At 40.2% G+C, this 23,909-nt stretch overlaps 1 protein-coding gene across 1 annotated transcript in view; it reads right to left on the bottom strand.

Annotated features, from left to right (window-relative positions):
* Positions 1-3,026: 3,026 nt before the first annotated feature.
* The window catches only part of ELP3 (elongator acetyltransferase complex subunit 3), a 98,683-nt gene continuing 77,800 nt past the window's right edge, over positions 3,027-23,909 (bottom strand). The window contains exon 15 of the mRNA XM_007097111.3: positions 3,027-5,252. Within this exon, the coding sequence (XP_007097173.1) occupies positions 5,176-5,252 (77 nt within the window). The 3' untranslated portion in view covers positions 3,027-5,175. The remainder of the gene's footprint in view (positions 5,253-23,909) is intronic.

Here is a 23,909-nt window from a genome sequence, read left to right as displayed (position 1 = left end):
TCCATGCAGCTGCCATGGACGAATGAATGCTTGTAGAAAAAAAAATTTAAAGGAGCAAATCTTAGTGTTGAATCAACTTATGTGTGCAGCCCCCCTGCCTAATACATGATTCTAGCTATTGTGACAATGAGAATATAAGAGAACGGAAGACACGAAAGACCTGCTTCCATAAACTGTGGCATCTGCAGACAATAGAATAGTAGTTATAGTTCTATTCATTATAGGTAGCCATTAAAAAGGATTCAATGGATCTATGTGTACAGACACAGGAAGATGTTTACATTTGGTTAAGCTACCAAGGTTACAAAGCAACGTGCATAGTGTGAACATTTTGTGTGGAACTGATGATATGCATGTGCTCACGTGCAGGTGGATGGAGGATGTTCATCACAGTGTTTATTTTACCACGGTTATCTCTGATGGTGGATTTCAGGGGACTTTGTGCTTTACTGGTTCATTTCAATTAGTTATAATGAGAATATATAATTTTTAGAGCCAAAAGCTTGCTTATCTATTTTAGCTATGTTCATTTAAATAAAAGCAGACTCTGCTTTGCATTCTCTCTTGACCTCATTCACTTCCACTATGTGCAATTTTAAAAACTGGGACAATAGGATTTTCCTCACCGGTTGTTTGTTGTGAGGATGAAATACTATGAAAGCCCACAGGCTTGTTGCTCAAAACCTGCAGGCTGAACAGCTTTAAACAGAAGAGGACTTAAATTTTTTTCCCCTTAAAACAGGAAATGTTGGGTAGAGTGGAGTGAGAAAGGCTGAGTCACTGACTTGTTTGACTCATATATTTATGTATTTATTTTTTTAAAGTTTGAGAGAGAGAGCATGTGTGCGAGCATGAGTGGGGGATGGGCAGAGAGAGAGGAAGAGAGAGAATCCTAAGCAGGTTTTGTGCTGTTAGTGCAGAGCCCCAGGTGGAGCTCTAACCTATGAACCGTGAGATCATGATCTGAGCCAAAATCAAGAGTCAGATGCTCAACCGACTGAGTCACTTAGGTGCCCCGAATCCTATATCCATTTGGTAGCTAAGATCAGGGCTGCCGTGCTTGGTCTTAGGGGCACTTTCATATCACAGTGCATGTGACCCTGATGCTTGAGGACTGGCGCAGACTGGAACTGGGCGATGTGGCGGTCCTGCCTGACTCGAGGCTCAGAGGTGAAGATGCCTGCCCGAGTCCTCATTGGTCACGTGGGGGAGTCTGACATTCACCGTTAGAAGAGGACTTTTTTTTTTTTTTTCAATATATGAAGTTTATTGTCAAATTGGTTTCCATACAACACCCAGTGCTCATCCCAAAAGGTGCCCTCCTCAATACCCATCACCCACCTTCCCCTCCCTCCCGCCCCCCATCAACCCTCAGTTCTCAGTTTTTAAGAGTCTCTTATGCTTTGGCTCTCTCCCACTCTAACCTCCTTTTTTTTCCCCTTCCCCCCAGCCCCCATGGGTTTCTGTTAAGTTTCTCAGGATCCACATAAGAGTGAAAACATATGGTATCTTTCTCTGTATGGCTTATTTCACTTAGCATAACACTCTCCAGTTCCATCCATGTTGCTACAAAGGGCCATATTTCATTCTTTCTCATTGCCATGTAGTACTCCATTGTGTATATAAACCACAATTTCTTTGTCCATTCATTAGTTGATGGACATTTAGGCTCTTTCCATAATTTGGCTACTGTTGAGAGTGCTGCTATAAACATTGGGGTACAAGTGCCCCTATGCATCAGTACTCCTGTATCCCTTGGGTACATTCCTAGCAGTGCTATTGCTGGGTCCTAGGGTAGGTCTATTTTTAATTTTTTGAGGAACCTCCACACTGTTTTCCAGAGTGGCTGCACCAGTTTGCATTCCCACCAACAGTACAAGAGGGTTCCCATTTCTCCATATCCTCTCCAGCATCTATAGTCTCCTGATTTGTTCATTTTTGGCCACTCTGACTGGTGTGAGGTGATATCTGGGTGTGGTTTTGATTTGCATTTCCCTGATGAGGAGCGACGTTGAGCATCTTTTCATGTGCCTGTTGGCCATCTGGATGTCTTCTTTAGAGAAGTGTCTATTCATGTTTTCTGCCCATTTAGAAGAGGACTTTCTAGTAAAGAATGGGAAGGGCCTGGGGTGGAGCCCAGTGCAGTGGGGCTCAGCAGATGCTAGTTCTTTCCCTTGAAGTTTTCCAGGTGGACAAAAAGGGTATTCTAGGCTTGTGAAGAGACAGACGTGTCATGCACATTTGGATATAAAAAAGCAGCCAGTTTGCTACTTCTGATAGGGCATGAATTTGATTTTAAAATGAGTTTCTTTGTAAGCTTAGTCTCTGGGACTGCCTTCACAGAATTAAACAGAAATGTACTGCTGGTACGTGCAATTCTCATGTTTACAAGTGTGGCACCACACTGCTTCACACCCCGAAAGGCAGCTAAGCTCCCTTGGAGGGACTCCCTAGGTGGACACAGCCACCAGCACACACGTGGGAGACTGGCCGTCCACATCATTCCGGGAAGCCCCCAGAATCACAGTGAGGTTTTAAAATGTTTTTTTGCTGTTCTAGAGTCTCAGCGAGTCTCTTGTCCCTCAAAGCATGGATTTGATGATTGGCAACCTGTGACTTAGATGAATGAACTCTTCCTTCCTTTAAAGAGTGTTCTTTCATTCCTAAGTTTTAGAAACTGTATCTTTGCCACGCCCCTTCACTTGGTGATGACCTATTTTTAAAATCTCATTTTCTATTCAGATTTCAGTCTGCTTTTGATATGGCTTAATTAAAACAAAAACCTCTCCAGGTAATAGAACAAGGTGAACCAAAAGCTTTGGGCTTGAGGTGGCTGCTAGGGACTCGTTCAATATAGATCAGTAACACAGGCTGTAGCTTTATTTTTTAAATTTCTTTTCTTTTAATGTTTTATTTATTTTTGAGAGAGAGAGAACGAGCAGGGAGGGGCAGAAAGAGAAGGAGACACAGAACCTGAAGCAGGCTCCAGGCTCTGGGCTGTCAGCACAGAGCCCGACATGGGGCTTGAACTCGTGGCCTGTGAGATCATGACCTGAGTGGAAGTCGGATGCTCGACTGAGCCACCCAGGCGCCCCACAGGCTGCAGCTTTAAAGGTTCCGTGCTGAGGCTGGCAGGATCCCACTTCCTTGATCTGTCTTAGGAATTGGCCCATGGGACTGGGGAGCACGTATCTCCGAGGGGGGCCAGGCCGTGGTTGTGCCAAGCACCACACACATGCCTAGAAAGGCCCTTGGCAGTCAGAAGAGCAGTTGAAGTTTCTAGTGGCAGAGAGGCTGCAGGAATTTTGCAGGAGCCCCCGACTGCCACCCCAACGCTCCCTGTGCAGATTTGAAAGTTCTGCAGCTTTCACACAAACTTAGGAGACTCATTCCGAAGGTGGCTGAGGACGTGCTGGAAAGAGGTATTCTTCCGAGCCCCGAGATGAAAATCCAGATGGAACATTGGCTGATATCCACTTTCAGAAACAAGCAAGTTCCTAGGCAATTTGTTTTAAAATCTTGCTCTAAATTATCATTTTAGGATAAGTTTACATTTTTACAAAAGATCTGTTTGTACATTACACATTTTGATCCATTTAGGTAAATAGGACCTTGAGGATGAGAAAATGGAGGCCCAGAAACTCTTGTGTAAGCCAGGGTCACACTGTGGACAGAGGCAAGCCTGGGTCAGCACACTCTCCATTCTGTCATCCCCAGTGGTGTGTGCTAACAGCTAGTGTGGCGCGTGTGCTGTTAGTTTGATAGTTTTGTTTTTAAAGGAAAAACAAGGATAATTGAGAAGTAGCTAAATCCCCTAGACTATACTCCCGGAAAGCCTCTGTAGCTCCACAAGCCCCCAAGAGAGCCAGTGTCATCTGCCCTGTGGCAGTGGGATGAAAAGGCAAACAGCACGAAGGAGGAAATAAATAGCATCGCAGATTGGAAACCCAAACCGGCAAATTCATAGCAAATGTCACTACATGTGTAACAGGGAGAGGGGAAAAAACCTTACATGAGTCTTCTCTATGTGTTGAAGATTTTATTTTTCAGGGGAATCAATTCCATTTAATAAAGCTTTGTAAAATGCCACAGAAGCCAGGGGGCACAGGTTTAAGCCATGCTCTTAAGAATTGGCCCTCTCCAGGCTGGGTCTCTTCTACAGATTACCTAGAAGTTACAAAGAGGAGTTCTTGAATACAAACCTTTGAAAAAGCCAATCTTTTTCCTATTTTTGGATTTGGGCCAAATGCAGAAAGTAGATTTTCCACTTTCTTGCTTTGATAGGAGTTGAACTCTTATCTTTTTTCATTTAAAACAAGCCAAAGTCCCTCTTAAAGAATCATAATGCAGGAAACCGCTTCTGTGGAAGTGAACCTTGACTTAGGGCCACACAAGCTCAGGCATGTGCATGTCAGACTCTGCCTGCTCAGGACACACAAGAGGGGAAACCAAATGCTGCTGCCCACGCTGTTCTGCAGTTGTCTAGAGTAGGGGGAGCACAGACAAGAAAAAGTGCAAAATAAAGGGTGTTTGTAAGGGCCCAGAGTGGATGGGAGACCCCCACATGAGAAACGCTGGTTTCAAGCTTCACACACAAACCTACAACTTCAATTCCTCTCTCCTCATCACACTGTTATTTCAAACATCAGCATGGGAATCAGAATTATTTCCATTAAAACAAGAGCTCATTTTCTTGTGCCGGAATGTATATAAAGGCCAGAGATCAAAGCCTGACAGTTTTCATGTTCCAGCCTTTTTGTCCCTACAGTATATAAATAACCTACTCCTAAGTTTACTCCTCAAATGACAATAGCTAGCTTTACTTCATGAATTATGGTGTCCAAATGAGTTGATTAATTTGCTTTCGTCACTGTGCATGAGTCATGGTAGATCAACTGCAGGCTTCATGCAGACTTTAGAAACTGGATACATGACTCAAGAACACGCAGCAGCTCTGGGCACCAGGGGCTTGGTGGGCTTGGTCGGCAGGCGCCTGGCCTGGCCCTGAACGCAGTTTCCAGTCTCTGCAGCTGCAGGATGAGGGTGAAGCTCCTTGCCAGGGAGGCAGGGTAGGTCCATTTGTTTTGCTCGGCCTCTCTGCTGAGTAGTCAAGGTATCTTGAATCTTTATTTTCTGCCAGGGAGGACACTGCATCAAGGTGGGCCGGTGTGGCCATTATTTCAGCGTCTTTACCATGTACGGCCCTTGTAGTCTGTAGCCAATCTTTCTGTAATAATTCCTGGTGCCGACCCCTGTGAGGCAGCAGAAAACCAAAGAAAGAAGAGTATTAAGCGTAAACTCCTGTAAAAACCCTCAAAGGCCAGCAGATGCTCCTCTCTCAGCTCCACCCCCCGCCCCCCTCATATTCACAGACCAAATTCCAGTCCAGATCGAACCTCATTTTAACAAGTTTGGAACATTTTTATCATTTTGAATACAGGCTGTATTAAACCATAGAAACTTTGTATTTTAGAGCCTGTGTATTTCAGTCCTGTTGGCACACCATGGGAGGAGGTGGATTTAAGTGTGACCTGTCCACATTCTAAATGGAACCAAACAGTATCACAGTTCCCCGGAAGGTGAAAGAGAGGGAGACAGGGGAAAATGGGGTCTCCACAGAGCCTAGAGAGGGAAGGGGCACCGAACGAAAAGAAGCTGTGCTTCAGTGTCAGTGCAACACGCCCTCATCGTGAGCGACAATTTCAACAGAATATTGGTCACATTAAATTAATGCTACTTAATTTGCATTTTATTAAAGTTTTGTTTAACTGGCATATTTCTTTCATGTATGAACAGTGTAAGTACCAGAAGTTCATACCTGTTTTAAGTTTGCGTGCATTTAAGCAACATTAGCTGATTTAAGTCAATACTAAAGGTCTATGAACTTTTTTTTTTAAAAGGGATCTACATATTAAGTTTGAGAAACACTATCCTAAGTTATCCCTCTAAATAAAATACTGTCCCACAGAAGATGCTGAGAGTGCACAGGAGGATAAATGCATGGCTTATAAGGTAGTGTCTACTGGCGTGGTTAAGAGGGGACAGGCTCCGGTTGAGTTTGATCTGGGTTTAAGACCTGGACCCATTTTACAGGTCTGTGGCCTGGGTCAGTTACTTAATTTCCCTGAACTTTTTTTTTTTTCCATATAATTTATTGTCAAATTGATTTCCATACAACACCCAGTGCTCATCTCAACAGGTGCCCTTCTCAATGCCCATAACCCACTTTCCCCTCTCCCACTCCCCAGCAACCCTCAGTTTGTTCTCAGTATTTAAGAGTCTCTTATGGTTTGCCTCCTTCCCTCTCCGTAACTTTTTCCCCCCCTTCCCTCTGGTCTTAAGTTTCTCAGGATCCACATATGAGTAAAAACATACAGTATCTGTCTTTCTCTGCCTGACTTATCTCACTTAGCATAATACTCTCCAGTTCCATCCATGTTGCTACAAAAGGCTATATTTCATTCTTTCTCCTTGCCAAGTAGTATTCCATTGTACATATAAACCACATCTTCTTTATCCATTCATCAGTTGATGGACATTTAGGCTCTTTCCATAATTTGGCTATTGTTGAAAAGTGCTGCTGTAAACATTGGGGCACATGCATCAGCACTCCTGTATCCCTTGGGTCAATTCCTAGCAGTGCTATTGCTGGGTCATAGGGTAAATCTATTTTTAATTTTTTGAGGAATCTCCATGCTGTTTTCCAGAGTGGCTGCACCAGTTTGCACTCCCATCAACAGTGCAAGAAGGTTCCCATTTCTCCACATCCTCTCCAGCATCTATAGTCTCCTGACTTGTTCATTTTGGCCACTCTGACCAGCGTGAGGTGATATCTCAGTGTGGTTTTGATTTGTATTTCTCTGATGAGGAGTGAACACTTACAGCAATGGCTAGATGATCTAGACAGAGAATCAATAAAGAAACAAGGGCCCTGAATGATACATTGGATCAGATGGACTTGACAGATATATTTAGAACTCTGCATCCCAAAGCAACGGAATATACTTTCTTCTCGAGTGCACATGGAACATTCTCCAAGATAGATCACACACTGGGTCACAAAACAGCCCTTCATAAGTATACAAGAATTGAGATCATACCATGCACACTTTCAGATCACAATGCTATGAAACTTGAAATCAACCACAGGAAAAAGTCTGGAAACCCTCCAAAAGCATGGAAGTTAAAGAACATCCTACTAAAGAATGAATGGGCCAACCAGGCAATTAGAGAAGAAATTTAAAAATATATGGAAACAAATGAAAATGAAAATACAACAATCCAAACGTTTTGGGATGCAGCAAAGGCAGTCCTGAGAGGAAAATACATTGCAATCCAAGCCTATCTCAAGAAACACGAAAAATCCCAAATACAAAATCTAACAGCACACCTAAAGGAAATAGAAGCAGAACAGCAAAGACACCCCAAACCCAGAAGAAGAGAAATTATAATAAAGATCAGAGCAGAAATAAACAATATAGAATCTAAAAAAACAGTAGAGCAGATCAATGAAACCAAGAGTTGGTTTTTTGAAAAAATGAACAAAATTGGTAAACCTCTAGCCACGCTTCTCAAAAAGAAAAGGGAGAGGACCCAAATAGATAAAGTCATGAATGAAAATGGAATTATTACAACCAATCCCTCAGAAATACAAGCAATTATCAGGGAATACTATGAAAAATTATATGCCAACAAACTGGACAACCTAGAAGAAATGGACAAATTCCTAAGCACCCACACACTTCCAAAACTCAAACAGGAAGAAATAGAAAACTTGAACAGACCCATAACCAGAGAAGAGATTGAATCAGTTATCAAAAATCTCCCAACAAATAAGAGTCCAGGACCAGATGGCTTCCCTGGGGAATTGTACCAGACATTTAAAGCAGAGATAATACCTATCCTTCTCAAGCTGTTCCAAAAAATAGAAAGGGAAGGAAAACTTCCAGACTCATTGTATGAAGCCAGCATTACTTTGATTCCCAAACCAGACAGAGACCCAGCAAAAAAAGAGAACCCTGAACCTTTATTTTATCCTCTGTAATAATGTACTTAAGTTTTCAGGATGTTGAGTATTAAATGAGATAGTCCATGGAATGTGATTAGTGCAGGGTCTGAAAAAAGCCAATTCCTCAGAAACATTGGCTGTTATTATTCTTTTAAAGCTGTTTACGATCTGGTACCCAACTACATTTCTAGCTTTATCTCTTGCTACACCTCTCTTCTTAAAAATTATGCTTCAGCCTTGGTGAATTTTAAATTTTTTAAGTTCTCTGCACATGTCTGGCTCTTTTTCTAGCTTCCAGGTCTTTGCTTATGCTTGTTCCCTCTAGCAAACTAATCAAACCTAAGAAGGGGGTGGTGGAAACCTCCATTTATAGGTCAGAAGCACTGGTAACAACCTGGACTTGCAATTGGCATTTGAAGTGAGGACATTCTTGTGGGCCTGAGCCCTTAACCTGTGGGATCTGAAGCTGTCTCCAGGTAGATAGTGTCAGAATGGAGTTAAATTACAGGACACACAGCTGGTGTGGCAGAATTGCTTGATGTGTGGAAACACCCTACATTCGGTGTCAGTAGCATAGGTATTCAGAGTATCGTGTGTAATGTGAATGAAAACAACTGCGGTTTTCTTTACAGTGTTCTGCCCCCCAGAACTCCCCATGGTGGACTGTGCCACTGTTGGCCTCCCTAAGTGGTACGAGTTCTATTTACCTTTTTCTTTACTTTGTATTCCTAGTGCTGAGTATTGTGCATGAAATAGAGACTCTTAAATACTGAGAACTGAGGGTTTGATGAGGGTTTAAGGGGAAAGTGGGTGATGGGCACTGAGGAGGGCACCTGTTAGGATGAGCACTGGGTGTTGTATGGAAACCAATCTGACAATAAATTATATAAAAAAATTTAAAAAAACCCAAAAAACAAAACAAACCAAAAACCCAAAGAACTGTTAGCTCTTTCAAGTCTAGCCTAGTTCTTTAGCCCAAACATTTGCTACTTAGGAAAAGGACTTTCCCACCATGTTTTGTTTCCTATCTCCTTTGAAAGTTTTCAAGTGTTTAGAAAATTGAATTGAAGCTGACACAATGGAAGTAACAGTACTATATCATGTGATGACAGGTCACTGGACAATTTCCCTTTTAATTCAAGGATTACTGAGAAACCACAAGAGACTCCTAATGATAGGGAACAAACTGAGGGGTGACAGAGGGAGGTGGTTGGGAATGAGCTAGCTGGGTGATGGGTATTAAAGAATGCACTTGTTGTGATGAGCACTGGGTGTTGTATGTAAGTAATGAATCACTGAATTCTCCTGAAACCAATATTGCACTGTATGTTATCTAGAATTAAAAAAAAAAATAGGATTACTGATATTCTATCTTGCACAATTTCACCTTGTCTCTACATTCTAATCATTACTTCTACTCAACATTGTGGCTTGGGATACAGCAAGAGGAAAACACACACAGAATATAGGTCAGATAGTAGCACACACCCACTGAATATAGGAAGACAGCTCAGAACCCCCAGAGGGGTACAACCACTTTATTGTTTGTACTATTTCCTAAAGCTCTCGTTCCATAAGCACATCCTATAACCCAGCAATTATATTCCTGAGTGAAGAGAGAAATGAATGCTTATATCCAACAAAAGACATTATTTATAATATCCAAACAGGAAATAACCCAAATATCTATCAGTAGTAGAATGGATAAATTATATTTTCACCCACAGAATGGAAAAAGGAACTATAGCTATCTGCAAGAACATGGATGAACCTCAAAGGCCTAACATGTATGAAAGAAAGCACATATGAAAGATCCCATCAACACAAAGTGCAGACACAGGTAAAGTTAATTTTATGGTCCCGGAAGTCAGAGTACTGGTTACATCTGGAAGATGGTATGAACTGAAAGAGGGAAGAAGAGTCTCCTGGAGGGCTGAAAAAGTTCCATCTTAATCTAATAGTTACATGGGAATATAATTCACATGCAAAAACTAATCAAGTGGTACACTTAAAATGTACTTTATTGCATATAATATCTCAATTAAGAAAAAGGCTCAAGAGGGGCACTCCATTTTATAGATGTTTCAATGTGTTTTGAGAACTCAATTTGTCCAGAGAATTTAGGAAATAAGGTAGAAGGAATAGGATGAGTGGCTCATTCCACACTGAACCCTCAACTTGGACAAACCCACCACCAGGAGACCTCGGAATATACTTCTCCTATCCACAAAGAAGCTAGAATTCATAGCATCTCTCTCCATGCTAGCTGCTTCCCTTACTTATAGTCCTGTTGTTCCGGTCGCCATGCTGTGCTTCATTTGACTTGCGTGTCTATCTTCCTAGAATGTAAGCTCTTTGAAGTCAATGACTTCCATCATTAGGAAGTGTCTGGCATATAATCAACTATTGTACTGTATTCAGTTATTATGTTGTATACATACAAAGAAATGTGCCCCTGAGGGATGTCTTTAAAAAGAAAAAAGAAAGAAAAAAAATTGCCTGTATGTTAGGTGACAGGTAGTGAAAATGACTCAGTGTAAAAGGCATGAAGGGCAGGGCTTTATCTAGTTCCAGCTTTCTTACCTTGTTAAAGATTTAGAGGCAGCTTTCTAATTTATACTGTTATCTCTTATAAAGTTGCCCCCACATTTTAAAGACATAGCTCTGGCTTTTTATATTTTCTAATTTCACAAAGTAGATGCCATTTTCCATGGACTTAATTTATTATGGAGAATATGTAAAAGTAGAGGTGATGTATCGAACTTCCATATACCCATTACCCAGCTTCAACAATGATCAATTAATTCACCAGACTGCTAATGCTTCTAGCTTTCTACTCATGTGAAGTCATAAAATACATTGGGTTTCCTTCTGGTTCTGCTCAGCATGTTCACTGGAGGCATGTTTTAATTGCCTTCTTTCAAATAAAGATGGTGATATCTCCTTTACCATTAATTACCAGACTGAAGGTGTACTGTTGGTCAAAGTGCATCCTAGAACAGCTACACCTGTTATCTGTCCACCATAACCAGCAGAGGTGAGACAGAAGCAGTTCCTTACATCTAACACAGGACAGCCCTCGGATAAGTGCAAAGTTCAACAGAGTGTGCCCTGATTTCCTAAGCTGCTGAAAAGAACAGCTTTACTGGGGTAACACTAAGCATTCCTCAGTCATGATTCCAACTGAGCATACAGACTCCCTGAGCTATTTCTGCCTTTATACAGGGCATGGGCCTTAAAAACCATTACAACTTGAGAAGAGGCATTCAGGCTTTGTGCTTTTTTGAAAGAAAGGTATATTTTCAGGCTCCTATCTTTGTTTCCACTAACATGCAGTAGCACGGAGATGGAAAATCTACTTCTGGACCCTTTGGGAAGATTTAAGTATTTTGGGGAAAGAAGTCTGACCTCCAGCGGGTCTGAACTCCAACCTCTTAAACAACTAAGCAAAAATACGCCCGTTTGTATTTCTTTGTGCCTCTTGTTTCTGGACAGCTTCCCCACCTCCATGCCCCTGCTGCATTTCTACAATCTGCAGAACAGGCTGGTAAAAGCATTAGCACTCTTAGCCAGCTTGGAGGAGAACAGGCCATCACTGGGGCTGGGTATGGGCCACACCCTGCTCCCCTCACCCCTTGGTGCTGAGCAGGGCTCCAAACAGTCCTCCTCACAGTAACTTTCCTCTTGTTAGTCGGCCAACAGCAAGCAATTACATTTCACAGCTGACGTCTGCCAGCCTCCTGGACTGACGTAGGCAGACTGTGTCACAGGCCTCAGCGTTAACACTGCTCCTGCCCTTGAGAAGAGATGCAGTGGACTCTACAAGTAACTGACTTCTCAACCTGATCGCTTGGGTGTGTCTGCAAAGCCCGGTGGGCTAGGGAATGAGCAGGACTTGAACCGATATGCAGCAGTCCTCAGGGTGCCCTACTAGCATTGTTAGTAGAGCATTCGGGATGGGGAGGGCAGGGGGTGGTCCAAATTCCTGTTTTAGCTTCATTGCTTTGCCAGATGTGATATGATCAAATGAGATAAGGTAGAAAAAGAGTATCCAGACACGTGCCTAGAGTAATATTCTGTGATTTGGCTTTGGTCACCAGCCTCTTTAGCTACCTTCAGCCACATCACATTCCTGAAGCCAAACTTGAAAATATGTTAAATCAACCCTTTGAAACTTAAATCTGATTTTTCTGAGTAGGTACAAAAGATTGAGATGATGATTCATAATCATTAAAAAAAATCAGTGAAATAAAAACAAACTGTTTTAATTACTTTTGGGTTCAATTAATCAACTATTTATTGAGTACTTGGTATGTGCCTAGCAGCGTTAATACAAGGCAAATGTATTCATTAGTTTCATTCATTTGCTACTAAAATGAGACTTTATTACATCTCATTGATCGCTTAGTTGGATGGCACTATTTCACTCTTCAACAATGCCCATGTAGGAGAGTTGGGAAAGGTTTTTATTCTGAATGTCTGAAAATGAACCAGTTAACTCAATGACCTTAAATCTTTGAAAGAGAGTTTTTTCCCCCTGCTATGTTATTAAAAAAAAAAAAAAGAAACTTACAAAATTACCCACATGTAATCTTAGCTCTTCAAAGCAGCTGACTATTTCAAATCATTAATAAAGCACATTAGTACCTTATTCTCCATCATCCTGGATGATACAGAGAATATCTGAGTAGAGGTATAAGATCCAACCTGCTACCCAGCAGCCTAAAATTCCTCTATCCATTCTGAAATGGCTATACCAAGGTAATAGCGAAGACAAAATGAACAAAGGATAAAAGTAGATAACTTGTATAGCAGTTACACAGAATTTAAATGAAACCTACTGTGGTAACTTAGAGTAGGATGACGGTGGTAGGTTATCTTACAGCTCTTAGATTTTTTTCCCCTCACACAGTGTCTGACCTAGGAGAGCCCACAAACTTCTAATTCAAAACTGGACTGGCTCTGTTCATATCAGTGCAAAATATCTGCTATGTCACAGATCATTCCCACTACTTTGCTCACGTCCCAAATCATTAGTGTGTCTCTGCAGAAGTTAAAGACTGTGCCATCTGCAACCTGGAAGGAAGTGGTATCCCTTATAGTTTTTTAAAAAATTGACTTTGAAAAAGCAAATGGTCAAATAGGAAACTCCAGAGATCAGTCCCTCCACTGAAACCACCATTAAACTGGAAAAAAATAGAACCAACCATTTTGAGACACTAGAAATTGATAAGACATTTATAGCAACTGGGGTGGGGGGGAGGGAGGGCACTTGATGAAGGAGCTGCTGAACTCTGAGAAGAGAGCAGCAGATGTAAACCACATACTCTCCCCCATTCCTACAGCAGTTAGCTGAAGCCAGCTAGCTGTGTATTTTGTTTGGTTTGGAGGCTCCTGTAGGAACTACTGCCTTTACTTTGGCCTCTCCTTTCTGTGCTGGGTGTTTGTTGTAAGATTTGAAGAGACATACAGCACCCTCCCCCATTTTTAAAGATCCAGACATTTAAGAAAATCTCTGTCAGGTCACAGGCTGATTGCAGAGAGGACAGAAACTTTAGTGTCCACATGCAACAAAGAACTGACTTTACAAAAATAGTTTGGAAAAGTCACTACACAAATGGATGACTGCAGCCCTTAAGAGCAATCCTTGAAGAGGGGGAGAATCTTTTATATTATTCAAATGTGCAGTTCTCAACATCAACAACAAAAACAAACCCAGGAAAATAAGGCCATTCATGGGAAAAAGAGAATTTGACAGAAACTGTGCCTGAGGAAGCCTAGATACTGGGATTACCAGGCAGAATCAACGGTATTAAATATGCTCAGGAGCTAAAGGAAACCATGAACAAAGAACTAAAGGAGCACAACCAACAAAAGAAAAATCACTAAGGGGGACTGTATCAAATTAAAAAGCTTCCATACAGCAAAAGAAATAATCAACAAAATGAAAAGACAACGTACGGAATGGGAGAACATATTTGTAATTCACATATTGGATAAGGAATTTTATCTAATATACTTAACTCCTACAACTTAGTAACAAAAGTCAATCTGATTAAAAATGGGCAGAGAAATTAAACTGACATTTTTCCAAAGAAGATATCCACATGGCCAATAGGTACATGAAAAGTTGCTCAACATCACTACTCATCAGGGAAATGCAAATCAAGACCACAATGACATGACCTCATTCATACCTGTTAGCCTGGCCATCATCAAGAAGACAAAAGAACAAGTGTTGGCAATATGTGGAGAAAAGAGAATCCCTTGTGTACTGTTGGCTGGGAATGCAAATTGGTGCAGCCATTATGGAAAAACAGTATGGAGGCTCCTCAGAAAATTAAAAATAAAATTGCTATATGATACAGGAGACAAAATGTTCAATTCATCAAGGTTTAACAATTATAAACACACATACACCTAACAACAGAGCCCCAAAATATATGAAGCAAAAATGGACAGAATTGAGGGGAGAGATAAATAGTTCTACAATAAGAATTGCAGACTTCAACAGACATTTTCAATAATGGCTTGAAAAATAAGACAGAAGATCAATAAGGAAACAGAGGACTTGAAAAACACTTTAAACTGATTAGACCTAACAGGCATATACAGAACACATCACTCAGCAACAGCAGAATATGCATTTTCCACAGGGGACATGAAGCATTCTCTAGCTTAGATCATAAATCAGGTCATAAAAGAAAACTTAATAAATTTAAAAAGACTGAAATCTTAAAGTATGAAGAAAAGTATAAAGAAAAAGAGACTGAAATTACTAAAATTAGAAATGAAAGAGAAATTTATTTATAGAAATAAAAAGGGTTAGAAGAGAATACTATGAAGAATATTGATGTGTGTATACACTAACATACTGGATAACCTAGTTAAAATGGACAAATTCCTAGAAACACAAACTACAAAGATTTACTCAAGAAGAAACAGGTCTATATGGTCCTACAACAAGTCAGGAGATTGAATCAGTAATAAAAAACCTTCCAACAAAGAAAAGCCCAGAACTAGATGGCTTTACTTGTGATTTCTATTAAATGTTCATACACACACACATGCACACAGCATACACACGTGGAATATTGTTCAGTCTTAGTAAAGGAAGCATAATCTTTTAATGTTATAGTATGAATAAACCTAGAAGACACTATGCTAAGGGAAATAAGTCAGACACAAAAGGCCATATACTGCATGATTCCACCTCACAGAGACAAAGTAGATTAGAAGTTACCAGGGGCTGGGGTGATGGGAGAATTGAGAATACTGCTTAATGAGGACAGAGTCTCTGTTTGGGGTAGTGAAAATGTTTTGGAAATAGTGGTGATGGTTGTATAACGTTGTGACTGTAACAAATGCCCCAAAATGTATACTGAAAAATGGTCATAACGGCAGGGGCACGTGAATGGCTCGGTTGAGCATCCAACTCTTGATTTCGGCTCAGGTCACCATCCCAGGGTCATGGGATTGAGCCCAATGTTGGGCTCTGTGCTGAGCATGGAGCCTGCTTAAGATTCATTCATTTTCATTCTTTTTCCCTCTCTCTCTCCCCTTCTGCTTTTGTAGGCCCCCCCCAAAAAAATTAAAAAAAAAATTTTTTTTTAATGTTTATAATGGCAAATTTTATGTCATATACAATTTACTACCTTCCCAAATTGAGAAAACAAGACTTCAAGGTCCATTAACTATTTTCAGGTGTTTGTTTGGGGGCAGGAATGTGGATAAGGGTAGGATATCTTTAGAGAGAAACCAGCCCAAAGATGGTCTATATTCTATAACCTAGAAGAAAGGTAAGTGGCCAATATCATAGATCTAAAGGATTAAACATTTAGATAGGCTTATAAAGGGAAATACAGAAATGTCCTCATGGAAGAGAGAGAGCAGACAAAAGGTCAGATGCAGGGGCTACTTGTGGGGGCCTGCCAAAGTCTACTTAGGACAGTGTTAGGTATAACTGTGCTGCCATGACTGGCTCTATGAAACGCTGATATTGGGTTTGGGACAAGAACTCTTGAATCTACATATGGCCAAAGACAGTCCATCCTGGGAGAAGGCTAAATGAAGTTTTCTGTAGAAAGGGACTGGGTAACTTAATCTCAAGTTAATGAAAACATATTTAACTTAGTAGGCAAAGGTGGCCGCCACCAGATCTTCTCTTTAAAAGTGGATATATTTCCTCTCTTTTAAAATGTGGGCTGCCCAATGACTCTGGTAACCAATAGAATGGGCCATAAGTCACATTATGGTAGACAGTCTCTAAGAGGAGGACTCCCAAAGTCCCTGTCTACTGGTATTCAGTCTTGCATAATCCCTTCCCCTTGAGTGTGGGCTGGACTTGTTGACTTATTACTAAGAGTAGGTATAAGGACTGTAGCTCCCATCTCAAGGGGCCGTCTCTGTGATCACTCTGCTGAGGGCAGCAAGCTGCCACGTGATGAGCAGCCCTTTGGAGAGGCCTACATGGCATGGTGAGGAACTGTGGCCCTAAGACCAACAGCCCATGAGGAACTGAAGCCTGTCAAACCACATGGTAAACCCGGAAGTGGATCTTTCAACCCCAATTGAATCCTGAAATGATTACAACTCCAGCTAATACCTTAACTGGAGTTTTATGAGATACTTTGAGGCAGAGGTACCTCGCTAAGTCACTTCTAGATTTCTGACTTACAGGAATTGTGATGACCGCTTGTTTTCAGACATTAAGTTTTGTGATTATTTATTACACAGCAACAGATAATGAATATAAGATGTTCTGGGACTTCTAAGTCTAGTCTTTGCTCCCTTCCTTTAAGAGCCCAGCCTTCATGCTATGAGAAATGCAAGTCAGGTGGAAAAGAACCAAGGTGCTCATGCTGACAGTCTCAACTGAGCACCCATTACCAGCTAGAACTGAAACTCCAGACAAGCCAACCTAGTCACAGCTGATGGCCATTTAAGCCACCCCAGCCAAGGTCCTAGACATCATGAAACAGAAGTGAGCCATCTTCTCTATGCCCAGTTGAATTTCTGACCCACAGAATCACTAAGAAAATAAATTGGTTGTTGTATTAAGCCATTAAATTTTGGGGTGATGTGTTACACAACAAGAGATAACCAAAACAACCACTAATTAGTAGGATTTGCAGTAAGAGGTAACAGGGCACATAGGATATAGATCTGGGGCTTCTGGACTGCTTTACCAAACAACAGTGATTCATTCATAAATGGTGGATAAACCAGACAACTGGATGCTCAGGGAGGTAGAGGATTGGGGGCAGGGGGCATAAGGAAATATAATCCCATGGCCACAATCTAAAACCCTAAATCCATCAGTTAATGTCTCAGAAATGTGAGTCAGAGACAACAGTTCAAGCCATGTGATAAAAAGAATAAGAAATTCCCTGTGTTATGTCTTGCTGGAATTAGAAATGCTTAAACTAAAAAGCTCTATAAAAACAGTATCTTGGTTGCTAAGGAAGGCAGCATCAATGTTTTCCAGAATTATTTAGTAATCTGCTCACCCAAAGGGGAAGAATCTGCCAAATCCTTGCCTCTAAGATCTAAAAGAGAAAAGTTTTATCAAAAATTGAGTGGATTATAACAATGTCAAATATTTATAGAAAAGAACAGTACTAACCACATGAAAGTTACATTGATAAGGAGTTAATACTGCAACAAACTAAAATCAGACATTGTGACGAACAGCAGATGATGAGAAGTCTAGACTAGACAACTCTGGAGAAGGCTTCCTTCCTCAGAAAAAAGCCGATGAAGCGTCTAACTTTACAACAAAGGCAGTCATTTATATCAAAGCACCCAGACCTCTCAGGAATATTATTAGAAGCCACATGATATAGCACTATTCCTCTTCCCAAGCAGAAGTACAGTCGTAATTCCCAATATCTATAAACTAAGAGGAACAAGAATGGGGAGAAAAAGTATACATATGTTAAGCATGTCAACATTAGCAGGGCTGTCCTCTGGGACATTAATGTACACATTTCTGAGATACAAGGATACTTGATAGCATGGACCTAGGAAGAGAAACAGCACTTGCCAGATGCTGTTCCTCCTGTGCCAACAAGCTACTACCTACTCCTATCACTAGCTTCTGCCTAGGAAACCTCACCATAAGATCCAAACAGTGGACACTCACCAGTGGCCTATTAAGGAATATTTGGAAAACATGCATTAGTTACTATAGTCATGAAATACAGAGAGAGGGATGGGTATAATGCACTTGATATGCAAAGTACTACAATCTGGTACCTGATTCCTCTACAAATGAATGAATAACAAATCAGGGAATGCAGAGTCCTGGGAGGAGCTATGCAAGGCTGCCTCCACAGTCCAGCTGCAATACACACACCAGTTGGCAGACATTTAGCTAATTTCTTATCTAGCAAAATAGTATTCCATATCATTGCTAGTCTAATGATTAAGAATCAAATTCTTGTAGCAATGCAATATTTTATGTTTTTATCTATTATCTTTAAACAGAAAGATATTACCCACCACCACAATACAATCCTATTGGAACATGCACCAAAAAAGAAATATGGGGGCACCTGAGTGGCTCACTTGGGTAAGTAAGTGGCCAACTCTTGATTTTGGCTCAGGTCATGATCTCATGGTTCGTGAGTTTGAGCCTGGCATCAGGCTCTAAGTTGACAGTGCAGAGCCTTCTGGGGATTCTCTCTCTCTCCCTCTCTCTCTGGCCCTACCCTGTTTGCACTCTCTCTCTCAAAAATAAATAAACATTTAAAAAAACATTTAATTGTTAGAATGCTAAAGTGGAATAAATAGAGGAATATACAGAACCCTAACAATGTGCATTTCATTAGGGGACAATTTATTACAAGATAAATTATGTAAAGGGATGAAACAGAAACTACAAAAGAGCACACAATCTTTCCCCTTCCTTTCTGAGAAGTCCTATGCACACAGCACACAGGCGGCACAAACTGGTTTGCATTTGGCAGGCTTCCTGTATCCTTAGCAAACAAATAAGCCAAAATGAGGAAAAGCTTTTCTAGGCATTTTGGTAAGGATCAAGAGTCCATTACCAGACACATCTAGTTACAAATGTACGCTTCTTTTCACCTAGATTATAATGCAGAGAATAAAACTACCTTCACCTTAAGTAAAGGGAGATGGGTTGCAGCCTGGAATACAGGTGAAGTTTCTGGGGTTCAGTAAGTAAATCTAAGCCATTTGTAGTTTAATGAAACCAAATGACTGTTATTTTCTGCCCACATATCATTAAACACTGGCTCTGGGGTACAAGACCATGAATTTCAGTCCCAGGAAACCATATTGGATTATGTAAGGCATAGGCATGTTGGTTTTTTCACTAGTAGGAATTGTAGATGTAGCTTTTAGAATCATATTCTGAGCATCATGATTTTAGAATGATCTCCTCTCCACAGTGACTTGTTTACTCACTCTATATTTAAGGTTTAAGGATTATTCATCCTATATATTTATCTTCCCCCCTTCTCTCTTCTTTGACTTTAAATGGGTTTAAACAAAATGGCTAACAGTCTCTGACTTCAGTGGATTTCTGTCATCAACCATTCAGACATTTTCCTCATTTCTCACCATCACTGTGTGATCTATCAGCCTTGTACAATTCCTGGCCAATGGCCATATTAATTTTCTACTTGAAAGAACACAAATAGAATACTGCTTATGACGAAGGTACGAGGGGGAGCTTGGGAATAGCTGTTTGTCTTGATGCATAGTAATTAGCTTGGCAAACAGAAACAGTAACATGATTGGATCTGATACCTAGCCAAAACTGCCAAAAGAAAAAAAAAATCATCTGTTGGGTATATTAAGTGGCTTTTTAAATAGCAGCTATCAACAGTTATATTTGCCCTTTTGGAAATGGTACGGGCAGTGTAACATCAGAGATCTCCAGTTTCCATGGTGATTATTAGTGATGGCATTTCAAATGTTGTAGGTTAGGTTCTACAGTATAATCACTTGTACTTGACACCATAAGACAGGGAAGAGAAAAAAATGGCTTCATCCTAACATATTTAAAGGAAAGAGAGATAAAAATCCACATAGATAAACATCATGGTTTTTAAGTAGATACAATTTGTTAATCTTAAACAGGTGTATGTTGACAGAAGCTACATAAGCTGGTGAGAGATACTAAAGCACTTGGATATAATAGGGACTAATTAATTGCTTATTTAGCAGTAATTAACTGCCCACACATGTTACAAACTGGTTGTTCTTACCTTACTGGTTTACCCATTTTGTATGTACAAAAAAGATTGTTTTCTTATTCTGAAGCAATTAATCATGAGTTGAGATATAGTCTAAGTAGAGAGAAAAATTTATCTTCCTCTGGAGTTAAGGATAATCTGTGGGGTGAAGATTGAGTTAACTGTGCAGCCCAATTTCAACACCCCTCAAGGTCCAGGCAGTAGTATCTCATACTTTCTTGATCTGCCCTCTCAACTCCAGTCCCTTGAACATAGGAGACACTCAATACACTTGGTGATTCTGATGCTGATGAAGCCAATCATTTCATTTTTGCTTTAATTTTCAAATTTAGAGTTGATGGTTAACTTTGAAATACAGTTTACTTACGAAGACAATTATATATACTTAAAAAAATAGAATGAATAATCTAAAAGGTCTAAGTGCTTCACCTGACTCTAATAAACAAGAAAATTTTCAATTTCCTCAAGTAGCTATAAAATCAGTCTTTTAAAAAAGGATAAATTAGCTGTAAAATATTCAGTATATACCTTTTATAAACAAAATATATTGAGGTAACAAAGATAAAAACCAATTTGTTTTTAACAGGGAAAAACAGAACACATGGAGTCTGACTAGTGATTCAAATCAGATCTACTGTGCAGTTAATCATACTGTCTAGAGGCAGAATCAAAGATTATAAATCCAAATAACAGAAAATCTGCTGGCAAGTTGAGGGGAAGTCATAATGAATCAGAATGTAATTAAAAAAAAAAAACAACTCGACATAAGTGCATTACTCTTACAGTCACTGTAACCAGAATGATAAATGACCTGTCTCTCCCTTACTCAAGCTACTAGTTATGCCAGGACAGAATATGTAGGCCACCACTGTGTACAAAAGCCTGCAGACCAGAACAAGGATGGATTTACAAATCAAGGACAAGGTCAGAAAAAAACATATGACGCTTAGGTCACAAAGTAGCACCAAATTGTGATGAAGTCAATATGTATCCACAAATCATAGGATAACCTAACCATGGGAAACTTTATCATTTTTATCATCAAATATCTAACATACAAGGAGACTAAGTGCAATTACTAATGAAATTAAAGGGCTTCCTAACATGGTTTCAGGAAAGAATCTACTTAAAATGTAATCAGTAAAACACAAGTGGTTATGTTGAGAACTAAAAGAGATGAAAACACTAAGGGGCAGAATTCTAGACTGCTAGAATTGTAGAAGATAACCTACTCCAATTTTTTTCAGTAAGGGAAGAATGGAGATCAAGTGAAATTATCCAAGATCACAAGAAGTGAGGGCTACAGTCAACACAGGAATGGAATCCAAACTCTCCCGCCACCAAGTGTCTCTTCCTATACAGCACACCTAATGAAGCACTGTGAATAAACACAGTAGACAAGCACCACTGCGATCATAAGGAGATTTTCATTCCAAGGATCAAATTATGGAGAACTGTTTGACTTTTTACAAAAACTAATTTCACACACACACACACACACACACACACACACACACACACACACAGTGTACTCAAAGCAGAAAGACCAAAGTGAAATATGAACAAACATGGAAGGACAAAAGCTACATAAAAGGTGATGATAATGCATACTTTAAATCTGTACTACTCCAAGTTCTGAATAATGGACATCTCAGGTGTCTGATTCAGAAACTTAACTGAACAATATGTTACTAAATTAGAGGAATAAAATGCATCATACATAGAGAAATATTCTTGGCTTTTTTCATTAGAAGGGTGATCAGATCTTGAGTCAAAGAGAAAGTCAAGGTACTATGTGCTTTCCCTAATAGAAAGCAATGACGCAACTTAGAGACTAGAGTGACAGGAAATAATGCTTCCTTCCTCCCACAGAACTCACTTTAGTTCCAAAAGACAATCCAGGACTGCTCTTACAGAAACCCACTAGCCCAAAGAAACCCCCTATACAGAAATCTAGTAGTCCTACTGTAGCAGCTAAGGAGAAAGGTTCTTCCCAGCTTTTTTCAGCAAGACTCTTATTTTAAAAATTCTACAAGCAGATGATCTGAAATTGAGCTATTATTTAGATTATGATAAAAAGCTAGAAAGAGGACAGATGCTGATTTCCACTTAGAAAGACACCCTGCTCATAAAAAGCAGAAACTAAGGCTCTTATGGGTGCCTGAATAGAACCTCAGCCAAGTCAGGGGCCCTCTCTGCATGTAACATTTCTACAAATGGATAGATATTATGAAGGTTAATGAAATAATGTGGAGAAGTAATAGAATACCAATGTTCTTCGGTTGTAAAATTGATTATGTTCCCAGATACCAGAAAACCACGTGACTGCACAGTAGACTGCGGGTGTGCAGGCCCCACCATGGTCACAGAGAGTATCTTTCCCTTAATGGTTTGGAAGAGAATATGAAAACCTTGCCATTCAAAATGTGGTCTGAAGACACAATTAGCACAGGTAACACTGTAAGTTGGTTAGAAATGCAGGCTCTCAAGCCCCACCCCAGACTGAATCTCCATTAAAAAAATTTTTTTTAATGTTTATTTTTGAGAGGGAGAGACAGAGCATGTGCACATGCGCGCGTGTATACACACACACACACACACACACACACACACACACACACGAGTGGGGGAAGGGCAGAGAGAGGGGGAGACAGAATCAGAAGCAGGCTCAAGGCTCTGAGCTGTCAGGACAAAGTCCGATGCAGGGCTTGAACCCACGAGCAGTGAGATCATGACATGAGCCAAAGTCAGAAGCTTAACTAACTGAGCCACCCAGGCGCCCCCTGAGTCTGCATTTTAACAGGATCTCTGGATAATGTACAAGCACATTAAAGCCTGAGAAGTACTGTGCTGAACACACTGACAGTGCTCTAGCGAAAGGGACTGCTGAATGTCAGGTGCTTTCAACCCTTCACAGGTGTGTGTGTAGAGTAAGTCTCAAGTCAGGCTGGACCTCTTCGGGGAACAGGAAAGGTTGACTTCTGGACAACCATAGGTTACAACTGAGACGTAAACATTTTTTATTACAAATATCAGTATCACTTAGGTGAGCCTCTTTTTAGTGAAATTAAGGTAACAGAGAAAAATATATAAAGCTAGCTATGTTAAGAAATGTTTTACTAATCCATCTGGATAATGCCAAAAACCATAGCCAGACTAAATGATTAAGTGAGCCTGGGTCATTACATTTTCATAATTATAATCATTAAAACCTGGGCAAGGGTGTTGATTTATTGATTAGCAACAATTTATTGATTTTTTTTTAAAAAACGCATTTCAACTCTCATTTTCAGAAAAGATTATTTACAAGATCTTAAAAGAAAAGAATCTGCTTTAAGAAAGGAGCATGTTTTCTAATGGGAAAATAAACCTGGAGGAAAAAAAACCCTACATTCTGATCATGGCTTTTACCACATTAGCTTCTTATTAGGAATAGCAATTTTTGGGATATAGTACTAAACAGTAGGAGTGAAAGGGTATCTATATTATTTCTTTTTCTCTCACACTAGAATTTCCTTTTTGTGCCCACTTCCCTTTGTGTGATGTCCCACACAAAGTATGGGGAGAGCTGCAAACAAGGGAAAGCTGTTCCCTGAAGCAAAGTCACTGAGAGCAATATTTATGGAGCAAAGAACTCTGCTTTTAAATATCTTGTACTGGCAGGGGCGCCTGGG

Source organism: Panthera tigris, chromosome B1 (assembly GCF_018350195.1).
Source record: "Panthera tigris isolate Pti1 chromosome B1, P.tigris_Pti1_mat1.1, whole genome shotgun sequence".
Taxonomy (NCBI): domain Eukaryota; kingdom Metazoa; phylum Chordata; class Mammalia; order Carnivora; family Felidae; genus Panthera; species Panthera tigris.
Note: the sequence above shows the minus strand (reverse complement) of the source record. Positions and strands in the feature narration are given on the sequence as shown.